Raw genomic sequence first — 27,500 nt, forward strand, 5'->3', positions numbered from 1 at the left:
TGTGTGTGTTTGTGTGTGTGTGTGTGTGTGTGTGTGTGTGTGATACAACTATCAGAGAGCCTGGCATCACTACAAGACATCACACACATCAAACACATCATCACACTCCACTGAAACAGATCACACACTTCAAAACACATCACACTCACATCTCAAATACATCTAACACACCTACACACACACACACACACACACACACACACACAAACACACAAACAGACACACACACACAAACACACACACACACCTCTAACACAGAATCATTGGAAACTGACTTTCTCTCTTTCTCTCTCTCACACACACATTCACACAAAGAGAAGGAGAGAGAGAGCAAAGGGTTTATCTAGGTCTAGTGAAAGTTCTATCAAGTCATTAGTTTAGCTTGAGGACAGTGTGGGCTGTGTGTGACTTTAGACAGATGTGATCAACGAGAGGAGCAGCACTGCCACCTACAGGCTCTGAGCAAAGTGGAACTCTCTGGTTCCATATGAGGAGTTCTTCTCCACAGGGACTAGAGCAGCTGGACATAGTTTTCTGGGACAGGCTATCAAATACTGCCCGATGGGATAACGTTTCATCATCACCTTTATTGATACCTGAAATGTTGACATTGCTGAAATACAGAAATGGCAGCTGCAGATGACGATGTTCAATAGGTTCAACTTCTCCCGTGCCTACTAGGTTGATGTAAACAAAGCAAACACTGCGTCACATGAAAAACCTTAATATATAGTGTCATGTGGTCTCCATATTCGGTTTTACTGTTATTTTAACTTCAACTTCCATAATCTTCTGATATTTAAATAATAGAAGTTACTAGTGTTCTCAATTATGACAATGTAAAGCATTATAAGGTTATCATTATAAGGTAGTTATATTGCATGCATGACGAAAGCTCTAGACTCTAGACTTGACACTAGAGCCTGGACCCATGTCCACAGCAGCCTGATATGATGCTCAAATGATGTGGTGGACATATTTTTACTACAACCCCAAAACAGAAAAAGTTGGGACGTTGTGTAAAATGTGAATAAAAAAACAAAATGTCATAATCTGCAAATTTCTTAAACTCAAATTTAGCTGCAAAAATGACACAGACAACATATCAAATGTTGAAAATGACAAATGTGACTATTTCATGGAAAATATATGGTCATTTTGAATTTTATATCAGCAGCATGTTTCAAAAAAAGTTGGTACGGGGGTAACAAAATGCTGGAAAAGTTGTTTAATGATAAAGAAAACAAAATGAAGAATGTTTCACAACTAATTAGGGTAACTGGCAACATGATTGGGTATGACAAAGAGCATCCCAGAGAGGCAGGGTCTCTTAGAAGTAAAGATGTAGGGGTATTCATCACTCAGTGTAAACCTGTGTGCACAAATGATGAAACAATGTAATTTTAATGCTTCTTAAGATGACATTGTGAAGTATTTTGGGAGTTCATCATCTACAGGACATAATATTATTAAAACATTCAGAGAATCCAGAGAAATCTTTGCAAACAAGGGAAATAGCTGAAAAACAAATTGGATGGCCGTGGTCTTTTGGACCCCAGATGGCATCAACACCAGACCTGTTTCCAGACCTGTCATTGTATGGGCTCAGGAAAACCTCTGATAACCATTGTCTATGTGCACAGTTTGATACTGATTCAAAAACTGCAGCCAAAATTGTAACAGCTAAAATTGTATGACATGATACAGAAAATACCACCGTCTTATCTGGGCCTGAGCTTGTTTAAAATGCACAGAGGTAACATGGAAAAAGGTCCTGTGGTTAGACCAATCAAAATTTGCCATTCTTTTTGTAAATAATGGATTCATCTGGGCTAAAGAGGAGAGGGCTTATCCAAGTATCCAACCTATCCAACTTGTTTTAGTGCTCAGTTCAACTCAACATCTATGACGGTGTGGAGGAGCATTAATGCCTACAGCATGGGCATCTTGCACATTTGGCAAAGCACAATCAATTCTGAATGATGTATACAAGTTTTGAGCAACATATACTGCCATCCAGGCAATGTCTTTTCCAGGGAAGACCTTGAATATTTCAGGAAAACAATGGCAAAATTAATTCTGCACATATTTAAATAGTATTTCTCCATAGAGGAAGAGTCCAGGTGCTAAGATGACCTGTCTGCAGTCCAGAATTGTCAAATTTGGTGCATAATGGAATGATAAACATGAGTCATGACTACTGTTGAGAAACTGGAATCCTGTATCGGGGAGTAATGGGGCAGCATGTCATTCTCTAAACTGTAGCAACTGGTCTCCTCAGTTCCTAAACATTTACAGAACTGTGTTAAAATGAAGAGGTGAGGCATCACAGTAGTAAACATGCCCCCGTCCCAACTTTTTTTGAAACGTGTTGCTGGCATCAATATCAAAATGATCATATATTTCCCATGAAATAGTCCAAATTTTCATTTCCAACATTTGATATGTGGTCTATGTCCTTTTTGCTGCTAAATATGGGTTTACTAGACTTGTATATTATCACATTCTGTTTTTATTTGCATTTTACACAACGTCCCAACTTTTTCTGTTTTGGGGTTGTAGAATAATGATTTTTTTTAATGTTAATTTGAATGTTATGTATAATTTTTTGCTCTTTGCAGAAAATGAAAAAGAATGCTGTGGCTGATGTTTTTCAGATTATTGTGGAAGGTGGATATGACAGCGATGTTCTGGCAGATGAGATGGATGATGGGCACTTTTATATGTCAAGTCAAGTTTTATTTTTAAAGCGCATTTAACATGCACAGAGTGCAACCCAAAGCACTCCACAAACAAGACACATAACAACAAGATAAAAGATGCCGGATGAAGCGGTGTAGTCGCCAGCGTGCCTGTGACATCAAGACATGACAAATAGCCTACATTTAAAAAATAACACAATAGATGCCGGACGGAGCGGCGTAGTTGCCAGCGTACCCGTGACACCAAGACATACAAGACAGACAAAAAACAAATGAACAAATAAAAAGTAAAAAGAAAATCAATTTCAAAAGAAAAAAAAATCATGTTAAATTAGTCCAATTTCCAAACCAGCTGACAATGTCCAAAGGCAATGATGACCCTCGTGAAAACTGTGCACAGCTGTGTCTTCACAACCAATGCGGCGGCAACAAAGTTCTTTATAATTGACCAACCCGGAGAATTCACTGGCAGTCTGGAGAGCACTAGAAGAACAAAACAGTCTGAAGTCGTGATGGGCGACCCTGCTGTTTATCAGCTCGGTGGTCCTAGACTGTGACCGTTTGTTGCTTGTAATATGTGTTAATGACATGGAGCATTTTATATGTGTTAATGACATGGGGCATTTTATATGTGTTCATGACATGGAATCAAACCAGTTTCAAAAGCACAATACTGAATGTGAATGTAAACTTTTCAAATGCTTGAGCCTTTATGAAACAACGTGTACATGGGAATCAATAAGATACGAGTGCATATCCATGTGGGTACATACATTTAAGTAAAAACGTGTCAATATAATAAAGGTACTTTAAAAAGACTAAATGTGGTTTATTTGACATATGCTCACATACTTTCTATAAGCATGGCACTAAAGCCACTAGTTGTCTAAAATCAGTAGTTTATATAATGACCAGATGGGGGAGCTATTAAGGCATGACTTGCTGTTTACGAACAGTTCTTGTGTCTATCCTACCGTATATGTGTGCAGAGGTGCACATAAATACGTCAAAAACTATTTTTGTTACAAACTACAACTACTGGCTCATGAAATGTAACAAAATAAAATGCAAAATACTAATGAGGAAAAATATTTAAATGTATTTAATTAAAATACAAGTAATTATTTATTTTAAAAAACAAACATACCCACACCCACATATGGCCACACAATAATCTTTGTATACCAACTTTTAAAAGAAACTACAGGCATATTATTGAAAACATATCCCCAAGAGACGAGAAATACTGTTTGGCAGGGGACTATTAATTCTGTGCACAACTACCTTCTGAGGAAATGACCATGGTAATGTTAGGGTTTAACCCTTTATACCTTCTGAGGGAATGACCATGGTAATGTTAGGGTTTAACCCTTTAACCCTTCTGAGGGAATGACCATGTAATGTTAGGGTTTAACCCTTTATACCTTCTGAGGAAATGACCATGGTAATGTTAGGGTTTAACCCTTTAACCCTTCTGAGGAAATGGCCATGTTAATGTTAGGGTTTAACCCTTTAACCCTTCTGAGGAAATGGCCATGTTAATGTTAGGGTTTAACCCTTTAACCCTTCTGAGGAAATGGCCATGTTAATGTTAGGGTTTAACCCTTTAACCCTTCTGAGGAAATGGCCATGTTAATGTTAGGGTTTAACCCTTTATACCTTCTGAGGAAATGGCCATGTTAATGTTAGGGTTTAACCCTTTAACCCTTCTGAGGAAATGGCCATGTTAATGTTAGGGTTTAACCCTTGTAAAGGTGTTCATATTATTGACACTCAGTTCTCAGGTGGACCCACCACATTATTAGGCTTTATTACACGGCTCTTCATAATGCTGCAGAATGCTCCATTCACTTGAATGGGCCTTCCCAACGTTCGGTGGTCTGCTAATTCTCAATAACAGACCGTTGCTAAGTATAACAGACCGCTGTCAAGGAAAATGGGCTTTGTGCTTCTAATTTACATCTTTCATATTACTGCGCAAGGACTGGAACTTCATTCAAAAGTGAAAGCAGACGGTTGATCAGCTGTGTTCTAAAGAATGTTTGATTCAAGTTCAGCGTGTGCTGTTGCAAACTATTTGTTTCTCACCAAAAGCCACGATGAAACGGTAACAAATAGGCAACAGCCTAGGCTATGTAGGCTAAAGAGTCACATCGTGGGGAGTTTATTGTTTCGTTTTGGCAAGTAGCCGTGTAATAAGTGGGATAATGTATAGAACGGTGGTCATTATTGGGAAAATAAGTCCCTTCAGGGCGGAACAAGACACCTCCACTGCGCGTCGGGGTCCGGTTCGCCCTGTCGAGACTTATTTTCCCAATAATGACCGGCGTTCTATACATTATCCCTTACTTAAATCAATACCATAACAATTTACACAACAGATGTTTACTTTAGCTTTTACTTTAAAACAGAATAGACAGATCTAATGCTTTAAAGTTGTCTACAGGGTGACTTAAAATTGGCACAAACTAAATTGGATTTATACCCCATGTTTATACCCTCCTTGCAAAAGGGTGATAGAGTTGACCATTTTGGATCCCTCAATTGAGTTTTCTTTGCATTTTTTCCAACTCTGGACATGTTCAGAAGGGATCATAAAAGAGAAAAGTTAGATCTAACACTTACATTGGTCACAATGTGGCATACTACTGCAAGAAAAAGGAGAAATGGGTTTAGATGTTATGTTGTCCTTCCAAAAGGGTAATGAGATTGGCATTTGTATGGACAAATTGCTATTTAGGTCAACTTTACAGCTGAATATAGGAAGTTGGCCAAAGGATATAACCAGACACCCTCCGTATATTCTTATTAGAAGTAACCCTTAGACAACAAGAAACAGCAAAGAAACAAACGGACAAAACCAGGTTCACCAAGATTCTGTCCTTTGGCTCCCAGACCATGATAAGCATATCGTCATGGTTATAGTATGTTTACCTGAGTGATCAAATGTTGGCTTACTTGAGAAAAAATGTCAGATTTAAGTATTTGAAATACTCTAAATATAATCCCTCAAAGTATTTGTTACAAACTACATTTGATTTTTTTCCAATCCTGTAAAATACTACATACAATATACGCTAAAGTAATTAAACATGTATTTCAAATACATCTAATTAAAATACTGCCCATGTCTGTGTGTGTCTGTGTAAGTATAAGTATATATACTCTTTTGATCCCGTGAGGGGAAATTTGGTCTCTGCATTTATCCCAAACCGTGAATTAGTGAAACACACTCAGCACACAGTGAGGTGAAGCACACACTAATCCCGGTGCAGTGAGCTGCCTGCTACAACAGCGGCGCTCGGGGAGCAGTGAGGGGTTAGGTGCCTTGCTCAAGTGTGTGTGTGTGTGTGTGTGTGTGTGTGTGTGTGTGTGTGTGTGTGTGTGTGTGTGTGTGTGTGTGTTGTGTGTGTGTCTGTGTCTGTGTGTCTGTGTCTGTATGTGTTGTGGAAACAGGGTGTGGCCATTGCCTCGCGGTCTGTAAAGAAGGAGTCAAGATTTCGTCAACGGCATACGTCTCTTTCTTACTTCCTTTACGGGCAGAGAGTGTTTTGCGAAATTAAAGGGGAACCCTGAGGCCTGAGCTGAAACCAACATGTCTGAAAAACAACTCCTGCTGCTGCTGGCTGTATCAGGAGACCTAGCAGTCAGGAAACCTAGCAGTCCACACCATGTGCACTCTATTTGGCCTGTCTTACATCAGAAGTTTCTTTACAAGTAAAATGCCTTTGGGTTTTTATGGAATATAACATGCAGGATTATTAGTTGTATGTTTGAAAATAACTGTAGAGTATCGATATTGTAGCATTGAGAATGGACAATTGTTTATCAGTTCCCATGGTAATGAAAAGTTTGGGGTGTTGAGGCAAAGAGTATAGAAGTAACACTCTTTGAGGTTTCGTTGTGGAAGGTTGTTGTAAGTTGTGATGAACCGCCATTAAACAGAGAGCCATTGCCTCATCCAAAAGGTCTCTGCATTTAACCCAATCCGTGAATTAGTGAAACACACTCAGCACACAGTGAGGTGAAGCACACACTAATCCCGGCGCAGTGAGCTATCTGCTACAACAGCGGCGCTCGGGGAGCAGTAAGGGGTTAGGTGCCTTGCTCAAGGGCACTTCAGCCGTGGCCCACTGGTCGGGGCTCGAACCGGCAACCCTCCGGTTACAAGTCCAGAGTGCTAACCAGTAGGCCACGGCTGCCCCAATGTTCTTAAGTGTGGGGGAGTGGGGGGGGGGGCTATTAGCTGGTTTGATTTGCATTGAGCTCAATGAGCATCAAACCAGCTAGTAGTAACTGAAATAAAACCATGCCAATCTCTGTATGGTGAAGGGTATGTGATGACGTGGGGCTTTTAATTCCAAAGGCCAAGGGAACTTTATCAGGATGCATAGTGTCCTGGATCCATGAAATAACTGGCCTTTAAAAATATAAATCTGCCTGCCTCTACGGGAATGTAACATTATGACCCCTGTATTTTAAGGAAGAACATTTATTTATTTATGATACATTATTTTACTTAAGGCATTAAGATCAATTTCTAAAAGATGATTTTATATTCCTCTTTTTAGTCAACTTTAGCAGAGGTCCCAATAATTCTGGAGCGTACTGTAGATGCCCATTACAATGACCAATATGACTCAATGACCAATATGACTCAATGACTAATATGACTATCTTATCTTAGTTAGCTGAACAACACAGGTGACCACCGGGCTACTGCATAATTTTAATGGAGTGCTGAAATACACTATTTTTGACCATTTCAGAATTGTGAAACTCAGTAAATATGCCTTGTGGTTGTGAACTTATTGCAGTATCATCATAACTATTCCACCTGTGTGTGCATGGTTAAAATTCTGAAGTGCAAAATAGTTTAGGCTACAGCATGAATATTTCTATCCATATATAAAAAGAATTAAGTCTAACTTTTCGAATTTCTTTTCAAAGTGCACCAGATTGATGCATTTAAACATTAAAATATCAACATTGTCTTACGGGGGAGCATGCCCCCAGACCCCCCTAGGCTTGTGCCCCAGTCCAGCTCTAGATCTATAACGATGACGCGGACCCTGGAAGATGTCATTCTGACATATGGAACTACAGTGTGCATTAGTAGGAAAGCCCTAAAGAAATAGGCACAGCCTGCCTGTTTACATCAAAGGTAAACAATATAACAAAGTAAGTCAATTGTAAAGTATTTCTCTTTGTTTGAATAACTACTCAACCCTACCTCATACATTAATACTGGAAAAAGAGCCCCTTTAAAACACATTAAATAATTTTACGGTGCGATTTTAAATGATAACCATTGACCGTTAATAAGGGCTCCCCCTCCCTACAAAAGCCAATTTAATCACTGCTAGGACTTATGATTTGAAATGGTCACAGGCTTAGTTCAGTTACAGTATGAGCTGCTGCCTGTACTTGTTCTTTTTTGTTTTAAAAAAACTGTAGCCTACTTGTTCTGATAGGCCTAAGCATTTCTTTGGAATTTCACAGGTTGATCTCTCAGAAGTAGGGCAGGAAATATGTCGTCACGGCGTGATGACGTAGGCCCACGTTCAAAATATATAACCTGCGTTACGGCTGACGTCAGGTCAGAGAGTCAGCAGTCCCATGATTATCCCCATCTGATTGCAACACCGGCAAAGCAGCAATCTTTACAGACAATAGAGGGATACGTTTGTAAGGCTACGCTAAGAGAAGCTGGTCAGTGATTTCCGTCACTGCTCGCTTTTTATATTAACTATTTTCAGAAGTAGTGGAAACAATCATATTGAAGCTGACCTTCTTTTGGTAAAGGTAAGACGCTGATGTTTATTCGTCACTCTCACTGATTGCGAAATCGTTTTAATGTTCGTTATTAAATCGTGTTAGTGTTCATATCAAAAGGTCGTTTGTGGCAGGAGGTGGATTACATGTATGTTTGTCGTACACTTTCACAGTCAGCGTCGTAGCTTTGCTATATTCTCGATGGGTAAACTGGCCAACTATCCTGGCTGGAAGAAAATGGCGTCTTGGATGGCCAACATCTGCCACCAGCACCGGGGCCGGCCGGCATGATATTTTGATTACGGGGATTAAGTGGATGCTATATAGCGATTACACCTAAACTATTCATTCTAATTAACACGGCATCAAAAAGCAATCATTATTGTACGAAAACAACCGATGGATGGTTACATCCTTAGGTGAATCAACCAGTCGACGACGACCATCCTAGAATAGTTAGCTATGCTAGCTAGCTAATTAACTTAGCAAACGTGATTTAATCTTCCTAGCCGGCCTTGTTAGCTTGGTTGCTGGCCATACGTTTCTATCTTATGTTGTAAGCCTCAAATGTCGCATGTATGTGTATTACGCTCATAACGTTAAATGTTCAGTCATCCGTACTCTTCCGATGTAACGTTAACCTATTTTCGTTGTCCCCGCATTGTATAAAGGTTCAAATGTAGGCCATCTGGCTTTAGCCAGCTAACGTTAGCCCGTTCGTTTAGCCAGTTAGCACCTGGGCCATATTTACCAGCTGTCTGGATTGAGGCAGACCATCGGCCTCTCGCAGAGATGTTGACTTTAGATGAGCTGTACCAGACATATTATGGCTAAGCGAACAAGAACCTTGTATTGTAACGGTAGCTGCTACACCGTTAAAGATGGACAACAGAGCCTCAAATTATAGGAGGTGACAAACGAGTTACGTCGGCGAATGCAATTAGCCCCGAAAAACTGTCTGTCGTGTTCATTTAAATGGCTAAACGAAAACCTTTGCCTTGAAATTATAACTGGTTTGACTAATTCTTTCTCTTTGAGCTAACGTTTACTATATGCGATGGCCGACCCGCTAGCCCCAATTAGCTCGTGGTAAATGACGAGCTATGATCCGCCCTTTGTTCTGGGCAAACATTCCTTCCTCGGCACAGGATAGCTGGCTAGCTCTCTTGGGCGAGGTCAGCCAACAGCATATTGTAAGGAAATCTTTATTTGCCACTTCCTGATGGGGTGTCATTATCACTGTATGTTCCGTCAGCTGTCCTTGGTTGGACTGTATTGTTTGTTGAGAAAAAGTTGCCTACACAGTTGGTGGATTCTCCTTCAGGTTCTTGAGCTGGCTGAACTGATTTCCTGAATGGTTCACTACTGGGCCTTCATCAGGCATATGTGTTTAAGGGGTATTTCCAAGCAGATTGCTAGGCTAACCACTGGTGTTTGTAAGTGGTCTTTTCTAGCTTACCTGCTCTAACACCCCCTCTCTCTCTGGCCCGCAGACGTGTTCTCCTGTCCTTTCTGATCTTACTGATTCTTCCTGAGTTCCTGTCAGTCCAGCCGCCAAAGTGGAGAGTGTGATCGCAGAAGGGGGTGCTTCTCGTTTCAGGTGAGTGTGTGCATGACCTTGGCCTCTGGAGTGCGGCTGTGCTTTCTAAGTAGCCCTAAGAGATAGATAGATAGATAGATAGATAGATAGATAGATAGATAGATAGATAGATCTACTTTATTCATCCCCAAAGGGAAATTGGTGTTCCAGCGTCTACATCAACTTTTTATTGCCAGACTCAAGGTCCATTCAGAAGACAGACATGACGTACAACATGCATTAAAAAGCCAATACAGTTAGCGCACTTACATATAATCCACATGACGTACAATACAGTTAGCGCACTTACATATAATCCACAAGACCGAGGTAGAAACACAGTGGAGAATTGTCTGTAACTGCCAGTAAATAAACACTTATGTGAGATCTGTGGTGTCTGGGACATCAGGAGTCGTCATTATTCATGGGTTTCATTAGGTCCCTTGCCGCAGGTGTATAAAATCAAGCACCTAGTTTATGAATGCAGACTGCATGGTGCTTGATTTTATACACCTGTGGCAAGGTACTGGATGAAACCCATGCATACACTAAAGTCGGTGTGTACAAGTCCACTGCTACATGGTGGATGTTTCACAATGTGAATCCTTTACCATATCTCAATCCTCTGTTGCTTTGATTGGTTGAATTTCATTGTACTGTGATCTGATTGGCCTGTCTCAGTGCGTCTTCGGGCGGAGGAGGCGGGAGGGGAGCCTCTCAGCACTATCCCAAGACCGGTTCTGGCGGCCAGAAATGGGTTCCTTCCCGAAGCACTAGACGAGATGGCAGCTCCGGCAGTGAGAAAGAACGCCACGACGCCATCTTCAGGAAAGTCCGAGGGTAAGTTTCATCTGCCGCGTGCCGTCACTGTTCATTTGAGAGTGTGTGTGAGACACTGTTCATTTGAGAGTGTGTGTGATTGTGATTCTCACTGTGTTCATTTGAGAGGGTGTGTGAGACACTGTTCATTTGTGTGTGTGTGTGTCTGTGTGTTTGTAATTCTCACTGGGTTGTTTGTCTCTGCAGCATACTAAACAAACTGACCCCGGAAAAGTTTGACAAACTATGTCTTGAGCTGCTGAACGTTGGCATCGACTCCAAATTAGTCCTTAAAGGAGTCATCTTACTGGTAAGGCGTGTGTGTGTGCTCTGTGCATGCGTTTTTCCGTAGCCTAAGTGGAGCTTAAGTGCCGCCTTAATGTTCATCTGCTGCTATGTATTGATGGATTTAATGTTAAAACTGTGTGTGCGCAGATAGTGGATAAGGCTTTGGAGGAGTCCAAGTACAGTTCTCTCTACGCTCAACTCTGTCTCCGATTGGCTGAGGACGCTCCCAGCTTTGATGGCCCCACCCCTGACAACCAGCCTCCCCAGAAACAGAGCACCGTAAGTCAGTCTCACGCACACACATGTGCACACGCACAGAGCCTTCCCAGAAACCGCAAGTCTCACACACACACACACACACACACACACACACACACACACACACACACACACACACACACACACACACACAGCCTCCCCAGAAACAGAGCACCGTAAGTCACACACACAACCTCCCCAGAAACGGAGCACCGTAAGTCAGACACACACACACAGCCTTCCCAGAAGCGGAGCACTGAGTCATGCTTCAGCACACACCACATACACACACACACACACCTCCCTAGAATCTTTATTGCTTTAGAAATCCACAGCACTCGTCACACACACCCTTCAAATCAGAAACGGGGATGTAAATATCCACACACACACACTCTTCCAGAGACTTCTGCAGCATCACACAAGTTCATGCTGGCTAAATGAAGTGATCTACTAAATTCCCTCTCTCTCTCTCTCAGACTTTCAGGAGAGTGTTGATTGCTAAGCTTCAGGATGAGTTTGAAAACAGAGCAAAAAATGTTGAAGGTGAGTAGTCTGATATGCTTCTGATCGTCTGATTGGCTGCGGCCTCTGACTGTATGGTTGACATGTTTTGCTCCTCCCCCTCCAGTCTACGACAAGCAGGACACTCCCCTCTCAGCGGAGGAGGAGGAGCAACGGGCTGTTGCTAAGATCAAGATGCTCGGCAACATCAAGTTTATCGGAGAGCTTGGCAAGCTGGACCTCATCCACGAATCTATCCTTCATAAGTGCATCAAAACAGTAAGTTTAGCAGAGGCTTCACCTGTGGCTGTCGGTGGGAGACGAGTTACTGTGTTGTCATGAAGCCATTGTTGCTGCGTCGTGACCAATGTTTCAACAGTTTTCCTTTTGATATTGGGGAAGCACTCAGCAGGCAACTTGACGATGATCATAATGGTGTGTCTGTGTCTGTGTCTGTGTCTGTCTCTGTCTGTGTCTGTGTCTGTGTCTGTGTCTTAGCTTCTGGAGAAGAAGAAGAGGGTGCAGCTTAAGGACATGGGAGAGGACCTGGAGTGTCTGTGTCAGATCATGAGGACTGTGGGGCCTAGACTTGACCACCAGAAGGCCAGGGTAAGTGTGTGTGTGTGTGTGTGCGCGCGCATCAGTGTTCAACCCTCTTAACTGTTTTAGTCTCTGATGGACCAGTACTGACCTGTGTGTGTGTGTGTGTGTGTGTGTGTGTGTGTGTGTGTTTTAGTCTCTGATGGACCAGTACTTTGGGCGAATGCGAAACCTGATGACCTGTCAGGAGCTGCCCTCTCGGATCCGCTTCCTGCTGCAGGACACTCTGGAGCTGCGGGACAACAACTGGAAGCCCCGCAAGGCCTTCACTGACAACGGCCCCAAGACCATCATCCAGATCCGCCAGGAAGCCATTAAGGTACACACACACACACACACACACACACGCATTAAGCAAGGCCTTCACTGACAACGGCCCCAAGACCATCATCCAGATCCGCCAGGAAGCCATTAAGGTACACTCACACACACACACACACACAAACACATTAAGCAAGGCCTTCACTGACAACGGCCCCAAGACCATCATCCAGATCCGCCAGGAAGCCATTAAGGTACACTCTCACACACACACACGTTAAGCAAGGCCTTCACTGACAACGGCCCCAAGACCATCATCCAGATCCGCCAGGAAGCCATTATGGTACACACACACACACACACACACACGTTAAGCAAGGCCTTCACTGACAACGGCCCCAAGACCATCATCCAGATCCGCCAGGAAGCCATTATGGTACACACACACACACACACACACACACACACACACACACACGTTAAGCAAGGCCTTCACTGACAACGGCCCCAAGACCATCATCCAGATCCGCCAGGAAGCCATTATGGTACACACACACACGTTAAGCAAGGCCTTCACTGACAACGGCCCCAAGACCATCATCCAGATCCGCCAGGAAGCCATTAAGAGACACAGACACCCTGCTCAGGATGGTCCTACAACACACACGGTTTTAGGGCTTATTTGTGGCTAGTGTAGGGCCTTCACTCATCAATTGCAAACAAACAAGCTCTGGGCTTGAACTGGTACCAAACTATTTCTGTTTCCATTACCAACCGAACCACTGAGAAAATAGGATCTATTTTAGAAATGTCAGAGGCGATTTTCTTTTATCAGTGTTGGGGACAATACATCAGCGTTATGAATGCTGCTCAGTAGCTAAGCAAGCATGGCCTCATCTCTGATATCCTTGCTATTATTACACTGACGTGATCATGCTAATTATGTTAGCTATGCGTGCTTGGGCTACTCTCCTGCTGCTAGTAGTGGGTAATGTAATGATGCTCTAAAGCTGTATTTCTCTGCTGCTGCTAGTAATGGGTAATGTAATGATGCTCTAAAGCTGTACTTCTCTGCTGTCCCTCACAGGATCTGGGCGTGTTCATCCCGCCCCCGAATTCTGGCGGCGGCCGCTCGGACTTCTTTCCGGACAGTTCCTTCCTGGCGTCGCTGGCCCGTGTGGGCATGCGCGGGGACGCGCTGGGTGGCCTGGCGGACATGTTTGGACAGATGCCTGGTGGTGGCATCGGCACGGGTCCCGGGGTCATCCAGGAGGAGCACTACTCCCCCACGCTCGGCCGTCACCGTAGCAACGGCCTGTTCAATGGCCACGGGCCCTACAACCCCCCGACACACACGCTCGGGGCATACATCAACCCCCCCGCACACACTCCTTTGGAGAGGGGGGGCAAGGCTTTCACCAAGCCCAACCAGGTGCAGCGGGTGAGTGTGTGTGTGTGTGTGTGTGTTTAGAGATGCATTGTTCAGAGCATTTGAATACATGTCTGTGTGGTTCTAATCTGTGTGTGTGTGTGTGTGTGTGTGTATGTGTCCAGGCTCAGAGCCCGTTGTTCCACAACCAGTCCCAGCAGAATGGCCTGTCCAAGGACCTGACCCCACGCTTCTCCAAGAAGGGCCCTCTCAGTGCTGAGGAGGTAGCTGTCAATCAAGCCTGTTACCCTGTCACCTACAGATGCAATATTCACAGGAACATGTCTCTGATCTGTGTCCTTTCTCTCTTTCTGTGTGTGTGTAGGTTAGTCTGCGTCCGGCTCAGTCCTTCCTGCTCAATAAGAACCAGCCCAAGCTGCAGCCTCAGACTCCCAACATGATCCCTCCCAGTGCTCAGCCCCCACGCACACACACCCCGCCCCTGGGACAGGTGAGACAGACACAGACAATCTATTCTAACCCTGTATCTCTCCCTCTCCCTCTCATCTAACCCTGTCTGTCTCTGTCTGTTCCCCTGCAGCCTCCCCAGCTGGGGTTGAAGAGCAGTCCCCCTCTGATCCATGAGAAGCCCCAGAAGAGTGTCAAGAAACCGCCACCCTCCAAGGAGGAACTCCTCAAGATGACGGTCAGTTCACACCCTGTGTGTGTGTGGGGGGGGGGGGGGGGGTGGGTGTAAGGCGGGGACTGTCTGTGACTGTACGGTCAGGACGTGAGCGTTGTTGGTCATTCTGTGTGTGTGTGTTCCCAGGAGACGCTGGTGCGTGCGTACCTGAATGGCGGTGAGCTGTGTGAGGCGGTGTGTGCGGTTAAGGAGATGCGTGCGCCGCGCTCCTGTGTGTGGGAGCTCCTGGCCAAGATGATGCTAGTGTCTCTGGAGGGTTCGGACGCCGACCGGGAGGGCATCAGCACGCTCATACACACACTCCACGCTGATGGACTGGTCACCGCTGAACACTTCATGCAGGTAAGATTCACGCTATCTCTTTCTCTCGCTGTCTCTATCTCTCGCTCTCTCACGACAGCCATACCCTTGAATTGGTCTAGTGCAGTGTTTCTCAAACTTTTTTTCTGGGGACCCACTTTTTAAAGATGACGGTAGTTAACAAACTAGATCAGTGTTTCTCAAACTTTTTCTTTCATTCCCCACTTTGCCCCCTTGATCATTCTCGAGCCCCACCTGTCCCTCATCGCTCTAAGAAAGTGCTAGGTCAAGCTTAAAATTGTCAAATTTATTGAAATAATGACAAGTTCTAAATATATCCTCTTCAACAGAGTTAAAATCAGTATATATAGACATAAAGGGTTGTGTCATCTGCATAGAAATGCACTTTACAATTTTCTACTGAAGTACAGATATCATTGATATACAATGTAAACAACAGTGGCCCCAAAATTGAGCCCTGTGGAACACCATTATTTAGTCTCGATGGCTCTGAGGCTGATCCTGTCACAGCTACCCACTGTGTTCTATTAGAGATTTGATTTGAGTCTTGAAACCATTAAAAGGAAACTTCAAGATCAAGCGGTCAGTTTTACTAGAAGTAACCCGTGGTTAACAGTTAAGTCTTTGAATCAGTAAAAAAAAGCTGCACAATGTTTCTTACTGTCAACAGTAGCTATATGATTTACTACAGCAGTTGCTGCTGTAATTGTGATGGCCAGTTCTGAACCCAGATTGATATGGACTTAATATAGAATATGATGACAAAAAGGAACAAAGCTGTTAATTTACAAAAGATTCTAACATCTTAGCTAAACATTGGAGATTGGCCTATAGTTATTCAAATCACTTGGGTCTCCTCCTTTATGTAGAGGGGTCACTAGGGCTGATTTCCAGACTTCTGGAAGAGAACCAGGGCAGAATGGTAAATTAAAAATGTGTGTCAAAGGTTCAGCAATGTCGGGGGCTGCAATCTTTTAAGAGATGTGGGTCTAACTGATCTGCACCCAGAGAGCAGACGAAGAGCAAGTCATGCTAGCACCACAGATGGCATACTACCTTTCTGTTTCTGAAGTGATGTTCAAAGATCCCTCATTCTGTGTGACCTGTGTAACATTACGAGGCAGCTAATCACCAGCCACTTTACATCTCTTCACACAAGTGTTAACTGGCTAACAGACGCCAAGGTTTATTTCTTTGGGTATCGGAATTTGGCACCGAAATAAAATACATTTTTCGATATACGATAGGATCGAAGCGTTTCGGTCGGTGCCATAAAAGCATCAACGTTTGGTGCCCAGCCCTACGTAAGGAGTACCAACTCCTGCTATCCAGAAGATTCTTTAAGATGCCCAGCTGTAGACACTTTCCTCCCTCGCTCTGTCACTCAGTCAGAAGAGGCTAAAGTAGATCCCTCACTCCTAGTCTAATCAACAGGGTGAAGTAGATCACTCACTCCTAGACTAATCAACAGAGCAGGAGAGTAAAGTAGACCCCCCCCACTCCTAGTCTAATCAACAGAGGAGGGTGAAGTAGACCCCTCACTCCTAGTCGAACAGACATTACCTGTGTGTAGGCTACACCTGTTACATGTGGCCTGAATGGCTTTATGATCTTGAATGTTTTTAATGTCTTTCTGTGCTGATTGCTGAGCTTGTAATGCAAGACAAATTTCCTTGTAAACAGATGCTAGAATATTATCTTAGCAACTGCTAAATATATACATATTCAGTTGTTACTGCCAGGCGTGCGTACAGATTCGGCAAACGGTGGTGGAACGTCTTCTCTGAATAGATTTTAAATATCAACGATTTTGTCCAGTTCCACTACATGTTTGCGTGGAGAATTACCTCCTCAAACTGTTTGAGTGTTCAGGCAAACAGAAAACTGCTAGCAAATGTTCCAATGTGTGCGACTCTGAACACACCTCAGCTGTTTTAGCTCCATGACTGACCCGATTAGACGGGCAGGCCAGAGTGCCGCTGTTGACCCACACACACACACACACTCACACCCCCCTCTCTCCGTCTGTTTCTCTGTGTGTGTAGGCGTTCCTTAGTGTGCTCGAGTGTTCTGCGGAGTTGGAGGGCTCTGTTCCGCTGCTCAAGTCCTTCTTGGCCCAGTTTGCAGCGAGGGCGGTGATTGGGGGTCTGCTGGGTGTGGCTGACTTGGCCACGCCCCTGGAGGGCGGAGCTCACTTCCCCCTCTTCCTGCTGTGTCTGCAGCAAGCGGCTCGTCTCAAGGACCAGGACTGGCTCACACACACCTTCCAGCAGAGCCGCGTCAACATGATCGCCATGCTGCCAGGTATGCACACACACACACACACACACACACACACCCACCTTCCAGCAGAGCCGCGTCACCATGGTCGCCATGCTGCCAGGTACACACACACACACCTTCCAGCAGAGCCGCGCCAACATGATCGCCATGCTGCCAGGTACACACACACACACACACACCTTCCAGCAGAGCCGCGTCAACATGATCGCCATGCTGCCAGGTACACACACACACACCTTCCAGCAGAGCCGCGTCACCATGATCGCCATGCTGCCAGGTACACACACACACACCTTCCAGCAGAGCCGCGTCAACATGATCGCCATGCTGCCAGGTGTATATACACACACACACACACACACACACCTTCCAGCAGAGCCGCGCCAACATGGTCGCCATTCTGCCAGGTACACACACACACACACACACACACCTTCCAGCAGAGCCGCGCCAACATGGTCGCCATGCTGCCAGGTACACACACACACACACCTTCCAGCAGAGCCGCGCCAACATGATTGCCATGCTGCCAGGTACACACACACACACACACCTTCCAGCAGAGCCGCGTCAACATGATCGCCCTGCTGCCAGGTACACACACACACCTTCCAGCAGAGCCGCGTCAACATGATCGCCATGCTGCCAGGTATACACACACACACACACACACACACACACCTTCCAGCAGAGCCGCGTCCACATGATCGCCATGCTGCCAGGTATACACACACACACACACACACACACACACCTTCCAGCAGAGCCGCGTCCACATGATCGCCATGCTGCCAGGTATACACACACACACACACCTTCCAGCAGAGCCGCGTCAACATGATCGCCATGCTGCCAGGTATACACACACACACTAAACTGTGTGTGTGTGTGCAGAGATTGACCAGTCTAAGGAGCGCATGCTGGAGGGCAGCACTAAACTGTGTGTGTGTGTGTGTGTGTGTGTGTGTGCAGAGATTGACCAGTCTAAGGAGCGCATGCTGGAGCTACTGGAGGGGAAGGGGCTGGGCTTCCTCTTCCCTCTGCTGCGTCTGGAGAAGGAGCTGCTGCGTCGGGTCAGAGAGGACCCCTCGGCCACGCACGTCTACCGCTGGGTCAAGGACAACGTCTCGCCCACCCTACACACGGACAAGGGCTTCATCAACATCCTCATTACCAGGTACTCACACTCACACTCCACACCACACACCGACAAGGGCTTCATCAACATCCTCATCACCATGTACACACACACCAGGGTCCCTGTGAATCCTTAAAGTCTTAACGTCTTGTATTTCATTTCTGATATTTAAAACCTTAAAATGTCTGGGATTGTATAAGGGCAGGTATTAAATTTGATCTGTACGCATTTTGCATTTTAGCTGTGTTTAATTTCCGTGTGTGTGTAGCCTGTTGCAGTACGTGTGTATTTGTGTGTGTATTAATTTCCGTGTGTGTCCAGCCTGTTGCAGTGTGTGTGTGTGTGTCCAGCCTGTTGCAGTACGTGTGTGAATTTCTGTGTGTGTCCAGCCTGTTGCAGTACGTGTGTGTGTCCAGCCTGTTGCAGTACGCGTGTGTATTAATTTCCGTGTGTGTCCAGCCTGCTGCAGTACGCGTGTGTGTGTGTCCAGCCTGTTGCAGTGTGTGTGTGTGTGAATTTCTGTGTGTCCAGCCTGTTGCAGTACGTGTGTATTTGTGTGTGTATTAATTTCCATGTGGTGTGTGTGTGTCCAGCCTGCTGCAGTACGTGTGTGTATTAATTTCCGTGTGTGTCCAGCCTGTTGCAGTACGTGTGTGTGTGTGTGTGTGTGTGTGTGTGTGTGTGTGTGTTAATTTCCGTGTGTGTATTAATTTCCGTGTGTGTAGCCTGTTGCAGTACGTGTGTGTGTGTGTGAATTTCCGTGTGTCCAGCCTGCTGCAGTACGCGCGTGTGTGTGTGTGTGTTTATTTCTGTGTGTGTGTGTGTGTGTGTGTTTGTTAATTTCTGTGTGTGTCCAGCCTGTTGCAGTACGTGTGTGTTTGTGTGTGTATTAATTTCCATGTGGTGTGTGTGTGTGTCCAGCCTGCTGCAGTACGTGTGTGTGTATTAATTTCCGTGTGTGTCCAGCCTGTTGCAGTATGTGTGTGTGTGTGTGTGTGTGTGTGTCCAGCCTGTTGCAGTATGTGTGTGTGTGTGTGTGTGTGTGAATTTCTGTGTGTGTCCAGCCTGTTGCAGTACGTGTGTGTGTATTAATTTCCGTGTGTGTGTCCAGCCTGTTGCAGTATGTATGTGTGTGTGTGTGTGTGTGTCCAGCCTGTTGCAGTGTGTGTGTGTGTTAATTTCCGTGTGTGTGTCCAGCCTATTGCAGTGTGTGTGTGTGTATTAATTTCTGTGTGTGTGTGTCCAGCCTATTGCAGTGTGTGGTGTGTGTATTAATTTCCGTGTGTGTGTCCAGCCTATTGCAGTGTGTGTGTGTGTGTGTGTGTGTGTGTGTGTGTTAATTTCCGTGTGTGTGTGTGAATTTCTGTGTGTGTGTGTGTGTGTGAATTTCTGTGTGTGTTAATTTCTGTGTGTGTCCAGCCTGTTGCAGTGTGTGTGTGTGTGTGTGTAAATTTCTGTGTGTGTGTCCAGCCTGTTGCAGTATGTGTGTGTGTTAATTTCCGTGTGTGTCCAGCCTGCTGCAGTACGTGTGTGTATTAATTTCCGTGTGTGTGTGTCCAGCCTGCTGCAGTACGTGTGTGAGGAGCTGGGTGCGGGCGTGGTGGCGGAGGAGTGGGACGACGGCTCTCTGGCGCCATCTAGAGAGCTGCAGGAGCAGGAGAAGCAGCTGCTGCTCTCCTTCAAGCCGGTCATGCAGAAGTTCCTCCACGAGCACACGGACCTGCAGGTCAGCGCACTCCACGCTCTGCAGGTGCACTGCCACACGCTCGGCTTCCCCAAAGGTACGGTGCGCACGCACACACACACACACTTGCCTACAGCACTGCTTGCATCTGGATTTAATGTGTGTGTGTGTGTGTGTTCAGGTATGCTGCTGCGGTACTTTGTGAACCTGTATGACATGGAGATCATTGAGGAGGAGGCCTTCCTGGCCTGGAAGGAGGATCTGGCTCAGGAGTTTCCTGGGAAGGGCAAGGCCCTCTTCCAGGTGAGCTGTCTGTGTGTCCTTGTGTGTCTCCTACAACAGTGTGGTGAATGCTGTTAGATGTGGTGTGATGTGGTGAATGCTGTTAGATGTGGTGTGATGTGGTGAATGCTGTTAGATGTGATGTGGTGTTAGATGTGATGTGATGTGGTGAATGGTGTTAGATGTGATGTGATGTGATGTGGTGAATGGTGTTAGATGTGATGTGATGTGATGTGGTGAATGCTGTTAGATATGATGTGATGTGATGTGGTGAATGCTGTTAGATATGATGTGATGTGATGTGGTGAATGGTGTTAGATGTGATGTGGTGTGATGTGGTGAATGGTGTTAGATGTGATGTGATGAATGGTGTTAGATGTGATGTGATGTGATGTGGTGAATGGTGTTAGATGTGATGTGGTGTGATGTGGTGAATGCTGTTAGATGTGATGTGATGTGGTGAATGGTGTTAGATGTGATGTGGTGTGATGTGGTGAATGGTGTTAGATGTGATGTGATGTGGTGAATGGTGTTAGATGTGATGTGGTGTGATGTGGTGAATGGTGTTAGATGTGATGTGATGTGGTGAATGGTGTTAGATGTGATGTGGTGTGATGTGGTGAATGCTGTTAGATGTGATGTGATGTGGTGAATGGTGTTAGATGTGATGTGATGAATGGTGTTAGATGTGATGTGGTGTGATGTGGTGAATGCTGTTAGATGTGATGTGATGTGGTGAATGGTGTTAGATGTGATGTGATGTGATGTGGTGAATGGTGTTAGATGTGATGTGGTGAATGGTGTTAGATGTGATGTGGTGAATGCTGTTAGATGTGATGTGGTGTTAGATGTGATGTGATGTGGTGAATGGTGTTAGATGTGATGTGGTGAATGCTGTTAGATGTGATGTGGTGTTAGATGTGATGTGATGTGGTGTGATGTGGTGAATGGTAGAAGTGCTTTGCTACATGTCACACGCTCTCCGTCTGATTCTGAAAACTGTTACAGGTGAACCAATGGCTGACATGGCTGGAGACTGCCGAGGAAGAGGAGTCTGAAGATGATGAAGAGTAACCAGAGAGAATGCACACACACACCTGATGTCCTGAGGCCAAGCAGATTTTATCCCCATCCTTTGTCAGTATGCTGCGCTGCCTCGTGTGTGTGTGTGGGGAGGAGGTGAGCACGGGGTGTGTTGCAGACTCTCTGATGTGTGTTGGGATTTTAATTGCTCGACCACTTACAAGAGGATGATATTGATAATTTTAACAGAGGAGTTGAACATGTCTGGAGTGTGTGTGTGTGTGTAGGAGGGGAGGTGTTTTTGTTTTTCCTTTTTTTACGTTTGCCTGAGGCTCTGTCCCTCAGTGTTTTTTAAGAAATGGTTCTGAATCTCGATGTGGTTCCGACGCCTCCGCACAGGTGGCATCCGCAGTCCTATTTATACTCGGCCAATCATGAACCAGGGGGAGAACACACTGCCTCTGCAGCGCTTCTAGAGTGACCTGGGGTGGTTCTAGACTCCCTGGAGCGCTTCTAGAGTGACCTGGGGTGGTTCTACACTCCCTGGAGAAGTTCTAGAGTGACCTGGGGCAGTTTTGTGTGGCTGTGTTCTGATCATGCGTGTACTTGCCTGTTACTGTATGCTCCTGTTCCCAGTCTTCCCCCTGTGTGTGTGTGTGTGTGTGTGTGTGTGTGTGTGTGTGTGTGTGTGAGAGAGAGAATGAGTGTGTGTGTCCGTCCTGTACCACTGCTGCTTATCTTTCAATAAACCTCAATAATTTCACATCCGTCTCCTGCCTTGTTTGTGAGAAGCTGAGAACTTGCAGAAACATCTTAAAGGTTTTAACCCAGTTATGATGGAGGATTGCAGAAACATCTTGGAGCTTTTAACCCAGTTATGATGGAGGATTGCAGGAACATCTTGGAGCTTTTAACCCAGTTATGATGGAGGATTGCAGAACTGTTCAACCTCAGAAATAATACATTACAACCACCTGTCAGTACAAATAAAACTGTAAAAGTGACATTGCATGTGATGTTGGGATTATCCTTGTTCACAGTATGGCCATATTAAGGGATGTTTTAAGTGGGCAGGGGATGTGAAGTGTTGTCCATATTGCTGAGCAGTTTGTGCAGTGTTCCTCCCTGGACAACCAGGTGGCCGCACCGAGAATAGCACTTCACACAAGAACTCACAGAAGGAATCAAGAGAAAGCATTAATTGATGTAAGTAAGTACAAGGTATTATGCTTGGGCCCCAGCTGTGGCGCAACTGGCTGGGGCACCTGCACTGTACGCCAGTGACCGGGTTTGATTCCCGCCCCGTGGTCCTTTCCGGATCCCACCCCGACTCTCTCTCCCACTCACTTCCTGTCACTCTCCACTGTCCGCTCATTAAAGGCATAAAGGCCCAATCTACTTTAAAGGTAGTATGCTTGGGCATGGAGGCCTAGATCTACTTTAAAGGTAGTATGCTTGGGTATGGAAGCCTAGATAATCTACTTTAAAGGTAGTATGCTTGGGCATGGAGGTCTAGATCTGCTCAAGATGGCTTTTGAGCATACAAAAATGTGAGCACCTCTCATAATACATTAATGTAAGTCTGCCTCTATAGTTTAGCTGTCCTGTAACCCATGGTGTATGTATGATAGATAGATGGTTACTTTACTGATCCCTTAAGGGTTGTATGGCTGTATGGTTATGTCTTATGTTCTAAATGTTTTAATGGAGCCAGTCCTATGGCATTATGTTTTATTGCTGTATATCAATTGCTATGTGATTTAATGTTCTTTTTGTTAGCCACCATGTGCCTAGTATAACATCTTGCCAATGGACTACAGTTGAAAATTAAACACTGGCACATTTACAGAAATGTTGATCAATGTGCACTACCGGTATAATGGTAAACCGATGGTGACGATAACAATTACCGTTTTCATTTCAAATATCATAATTATCACGGTTGATTACCACAGTGTGGAAACCGTGTGTTTAATCCTTTCCAGCTTCACCCAAGCCTGCTTTTGACATACAGTAGGCCTGGTACAATGAAACAAAACTGGTACCCTACTGATTCTGTTGTCTAATTGATGGATTTAACTGAGATTCGGATTAGGCTACACCTGCTTTTAAAAGGCAGAACATTTTTACCGTAAAACGTGCACTGTGTCATGTACCCACAAAGTTTTATTTTGAACACTTACTTTGGTCTCACTCACTGGATCCAAATAACAGAAATAGCGAATAGTACCATGGTAGGGTAAGTTAAGCTATAAGCACATAGCCAATTAAACATAACCATGGAGAAAGTGAACGGGACAACACACAATGCCATGCCACAGTAACATGCCTATGAGTTAAGAATGCTCAGCTCAGCCAGGTTCGTTTTGGCAGTCAGGATGTAGGCCTATGAATGTGAACGAAAATATACCCCTCCAGTGGCAATAGGCCACCTTCAAATGCAGCAGAATAAAAGGATCAGATCAACACATCAACACATCATCACATCAACACATCAACACATCAACATTTAGTTTTACTCTCCCTCAGCACCCCCTCTATGAGCACCCCCAGGTAAAAATGAGGTTAACTTTTGATAAGGATTTGGCTATATTTTTGTAACATAGTAAACACTATCAACATTTTTGAAACTATTTCAGCTTGTGCAGGCCTATCAGTGCTTACTGAACATTTTGAACACACTTTTAAAAATACCGCGTTAAATATCGAAAACCGTGATAATTTTGGTCACTATAACCGTGAGGTTAAAATTTCATACAGTTAAATCCTTACCAGTGTTGGGAAGGATACTTTTAAAATGTATTCCGTTACAGAATACAGAATACATTCGCACAAATGTAATTTGTAACATATTCCGTTACGTTACTCAATCTGAGTATTCTGAATACTTGGATTACTTCCGCATTGAATTGCATTTTATAAGTGTAGGAATGCGGCCATCAAATCCTGCTTACTAAACAGGCCTTTTCTGGTATGTTGTTCTGTTCCAAATGGCTGAATGTGTTAGGCCCACATAGGAAATGTAAAGTCAACTAAGCTACCTGATACAACTATAAAAGAGCAAGGTGACCAGTAAACCTACAGCAGGCGCGCTGGCTGCGTTTTGACGGGTGCAATGTGAGGCTAGTGCAAGAAGGCGGGGTTTGGATTTAAACATGGAAACAATTTCATCATAGATTGCTTTCAGGAGCTTCTGGGAAATGCATGGAGTTGCCTTAATTTATTTAGAGAGTGAATAAATGTATGAAACAGACAAGTAAGTGTCTGCCAAATGTAAGTGTCTGCTAAATGTAATGTATGTATCGTCATGTAATCCATTGATTTCAACAATGTAACTGTATTCTAAATACCAACTATTTAAATTGTAACTGTAACGGGATACAGTTACTCATAATTTGTATTCTGAATACGCAACGCCGGTACATGTATTCTGTTACCCCCCAACACTGATCCCTACCTATAACATGGCAGCAAATATAAAAAATATTATACAAATATAATCATATAATCAAAACTTGGGGTCTAAATGAACTGTTTACATTGATTATACTAGTGCACTTTTTGCAGTCAAAAGTTTTCACAGCAATACTGTAATACATTTTAGACTTTGTCTAAAACTATGCATGTTGAAAAACAAATAAATTTACCATAATGCATTTATGCACAGATTGCAACCAATCCTGTGTGAGTTTAGAAGTAGAGCCGTGTACCAGGCCAATTAGAATTCGGGATTCATTTGACTATCTGTTGCCCCTGCTGGGCAGGACAGAAGAGCAGATGGCGCGTGGACAGGCGATGGTAACGGGTTGAAGAACAGGGAACTACTGAAGTTATTGAACTCATTATTGGAGGTTTAGTTTAACAACCTAACGTTAGGCTACTGGACCAAATGTTAACACTTCTGAAAGGAAAGCTCCAGAGTTTTTTTTTGTCTGAAATCTTTTAACATTAATGTTAAGTCTGCTAGCAAGCTAATCTCCTTCCTGTTCCATGTCCTTCATTTGCAAAGTAGACTAACACCAAGTGATTGATCAAGATGATGAATATGACTGTAAATGCTAGAAAATTGTCGTGTTTCGAACTTTCTTTGTCAGACAGAGTGAAAATGAACTCAGACCAACGGTGCCCACGTGAGAGGCTCATGCACTCTGCATGGACTACAGGGCGTTGGATAGCGGGACTTCATCCTGATCATTACGCATGGTGAATTCTGAATTCGTGAGTACCCTTCTAATGTTATAACTCTTTATTTTTGAAGCCCAACTGTTTTTCTGCGTGACTGAACTTTCTGTTCCTTTCTACTGAATTTCATTGCCATTTTGAGAATATAACGAAATGACTTTCGGGGCAGCAAAAGTGCACATTTTGGCTGAATCGTGATAGAAAGATTACGCGCAGGGACTTATTGATCGTTAGTTGATATAAAATAACATTCACCATTTGAAAATCAACCTATACTTCTAATTATGCGACAACTTATGTTGTATATAAACAGTCATATGATTTTATATTGATATTATGGTGATATACAGTAAAATTGACTGGTTTCAGGGACGTGCCGGCTGATCGAAATAAGTAGGTGCAGCGGTGACCCGCGGTCACGAGTTTACGAAAAATATTTTCAACGATATTTGGATCGTTTGTAGACGAGTCCAGTTACAAATGGAAATGTAACGTTTCAACATATTATCACTTAAAGGCTTAAATCAAAGTAATAGGGCAACTATTATCTAAAACATAATTGGCTGTCAATCGTGAGAAGATGCAGCGCGTGCTTCTTGCCACAGCGCACAGCTGGACAGGCTGCGCGAGTGGAAAATGGTGATGGACAGCAAACATCTCAGGGCTTTATATTATTCAGACCGCCGACGTGGCTTGTGGATTGCATGTCCGTTAAGTGGCTCCTGCGTCTTGTATATGTGCATTCATAGTACACCGGGCTTGACAGTGTCAGGGGTTATTGCCAGAGGCGCTGGAACGAGTTTCAAAATGCAGGGGCCAGATAACGACCCCCCCTCCCCCCATCGCGCCCGCTGTGTTTTCTCTCTCTTGCTCAAACAAAATGTGTGCATTCCAAATAGCCTGCCTAGTTCTGCTTCATAAAGTTAAACAAATGCATGCGGTTATTTTACGGATAAATAGAAATAGCTTTGTGTCATGCAGTATGGGGTAGGCCGACTTGGAGTGAATTTAGGGAGATTCTTTCTCTAGTCTCTACTCGTAGCTGAGCAGAGTTGGGTGTAACACGTCAGTAATCACATTACAGTTCCTACAGTGTGTGAGCAAAGATATACAGAATTCTGGGAGGGCGACAAGAATATTGGCCAAAAACAAAACTCATCATTTTGTTACCTTACTATTAAGCGGGAAATAGTGCACAACTAACTAATGACTAGTCTGACGTTAATCACACCACAAATTGATTCCAAATACATCAGGGTGTTCTACAAGCTAGGACTGCCACTGTTTTCAGTGCGAAGAGCCTCTAGTATTAATGACAGAAGGAACGCAACTCGCAAGCGCACTTCACTCGCAGTTCAATGTTTTGCAAGATGTGTGTGTGTCACCATTCAACTTTGTGAAGGAGTGTGTGCGAGCTGGGCAGCAACAGTGCTTCCATAAAGCAATTCGAATTTCCACAATTTTTAAAAGCACTAGGAAGTGCCGTGTTCATTAACTTTTGAATGCAGCTTTCAGTAACCCCAAGACAAAGCATTGATCAGCTATCTGTAAAAATGCCTGGTAGGCCTACAGCGCAACCTTGGCTAATGTTTCACAACTGTCATTGATTAAATAATAAATAAAAGGGGACGATATTGATAACAATGTCCATAGAAACATTTTAAACGCAAACGTAATGTAAGGTGTTAATCCCCATAGAGAGTGAAGACGTAATGCAATAGATTACATT

General features: G+C 44.3%; 1 protein-coding gene and 2 long non-coding RNA genes across 6 annotated transcripts; 1 reads left to right on the forward strand and 2 right to left on the reverse strand.

The window, feature by feature from the left end:
- The first annotated feature begins 9,534 nt into the window (after positions 1-9,534).
- On the forward strand, positions 9,535-22,352 carry eif4g2a (eukaryotic translation initiation factor 4, gamma 2a). The gene is made up of 19 exons (XM_042073994.1): positions 9,535-9,566; positions 10,024-10,077; positions 10,738-10,896; positions 11,083-11,185; positions 11,311-11,442; positions 11,901-11,967; positions 12,053-12,204; positions 12,424-12,534; positions 12,662-12,844; positions 13,874-14,227; positions 14,341-14,439; positions 14,541-14,666; positions 14,757-14,861; positions 14,985-15,200; positions 17,225-17,483; positions 18,435-18,639; positions 20,161-20,381; positions 20,466-20,587; positions 21,575-22,352. The coding sequence occupies exons 1-19, from the start codon at positions 9,535-9,537 to the stop codon at positions 21,638-21,640; spliced, it is 2,766 nt and encodes a 921-aa protein (XP_041929928.1). The 3' UTR covers positions 21,641-22,352.
- Positions 17,548-17,817, reverse strand: LOC121693980. The gene is made up of 3 exons (XR_006025644.1): positions 17,746-17,817; positions 17,624-17,698; positions 17,548-17,578 (listed from the first exon to the last, which is right to left on the reverse strand). It is a non-coding gene; the product is annotated as an uncharacterized LOC121693980 (long non-coding RNA).
- Positions 17,878-18,334, reverse strand: LOC121693973. Of its 4 annotated transcripts, none has more exons than XR_006025635.1 (4): positions 18,199-18,228; positions 18,000-18,143; positions 17,941-17,954; positions 17,878-17,895 (listed from the first exon to the last, which is right to left on the reverse strand). It is a non-coding gene; the product is annotated as an uncharacterized LOC121693973 (long non-coding RNA). The 4 variants fall into 4 exon arrangements; XR_006025633.1 differs by lacking the exon at positions 17,878-17,895 and adding an exon at positions 18,264-18,334 and having other exon boundaries at positions 17,914-17,954; positions 18,006-18,143; positions 18,197-18,216; XR_006025636.1 differs by lacking the exon at positions 17,878-17,895 and having other exon boundaries at positions 17,914-17,954; positions 18,006-18,070; positions 18,203-18,233.
- Positions 22,353-27,500: the final 5,148 nt, after the last annotated feature.

Source organism: Alosa sapidissima, chromosome 20 (assembly GCF_018492685.1).
Source record: "Alosa sapidissima isolate fAloSap1 chromosome 20, fAloSap1.pri, whole genome shotgun sequence".
NCBI classification, from domain to species: domain Eukaryota; kingdom Metazoa; phylum Chordata; class Actinopteri; order Clupeiformes; family Clupeidae; genus Alosa; species Alosa sapidissima.

What these genes read in the sequence shown, in the direction of transcription:
- eif4g2a (XM_042073994.1), top strand. Translation starts at nt 9,535, where the DNA reads ATGGCCGACCCGCTAGCCCCAATTAGCTCGTG. An exon ending in ACACCCCGCCCCTGGGACAG is followed by an intron (nt 14,667 to 14,756) that starts GTGAGACAGACA and finishes GTTCCCCTGCAG; the next exon opens with CCTCCCCAGCTGGGGTTGAA. An exon ending in CATGATCGCCATGCTGCCAG is followed by an intron (nt 17,484 to 18,434) that starts GTATGCACACAC and finishes GTGTGTGTGCAG; the next exon opens with AGATTGACCAGTCTAAGGAG.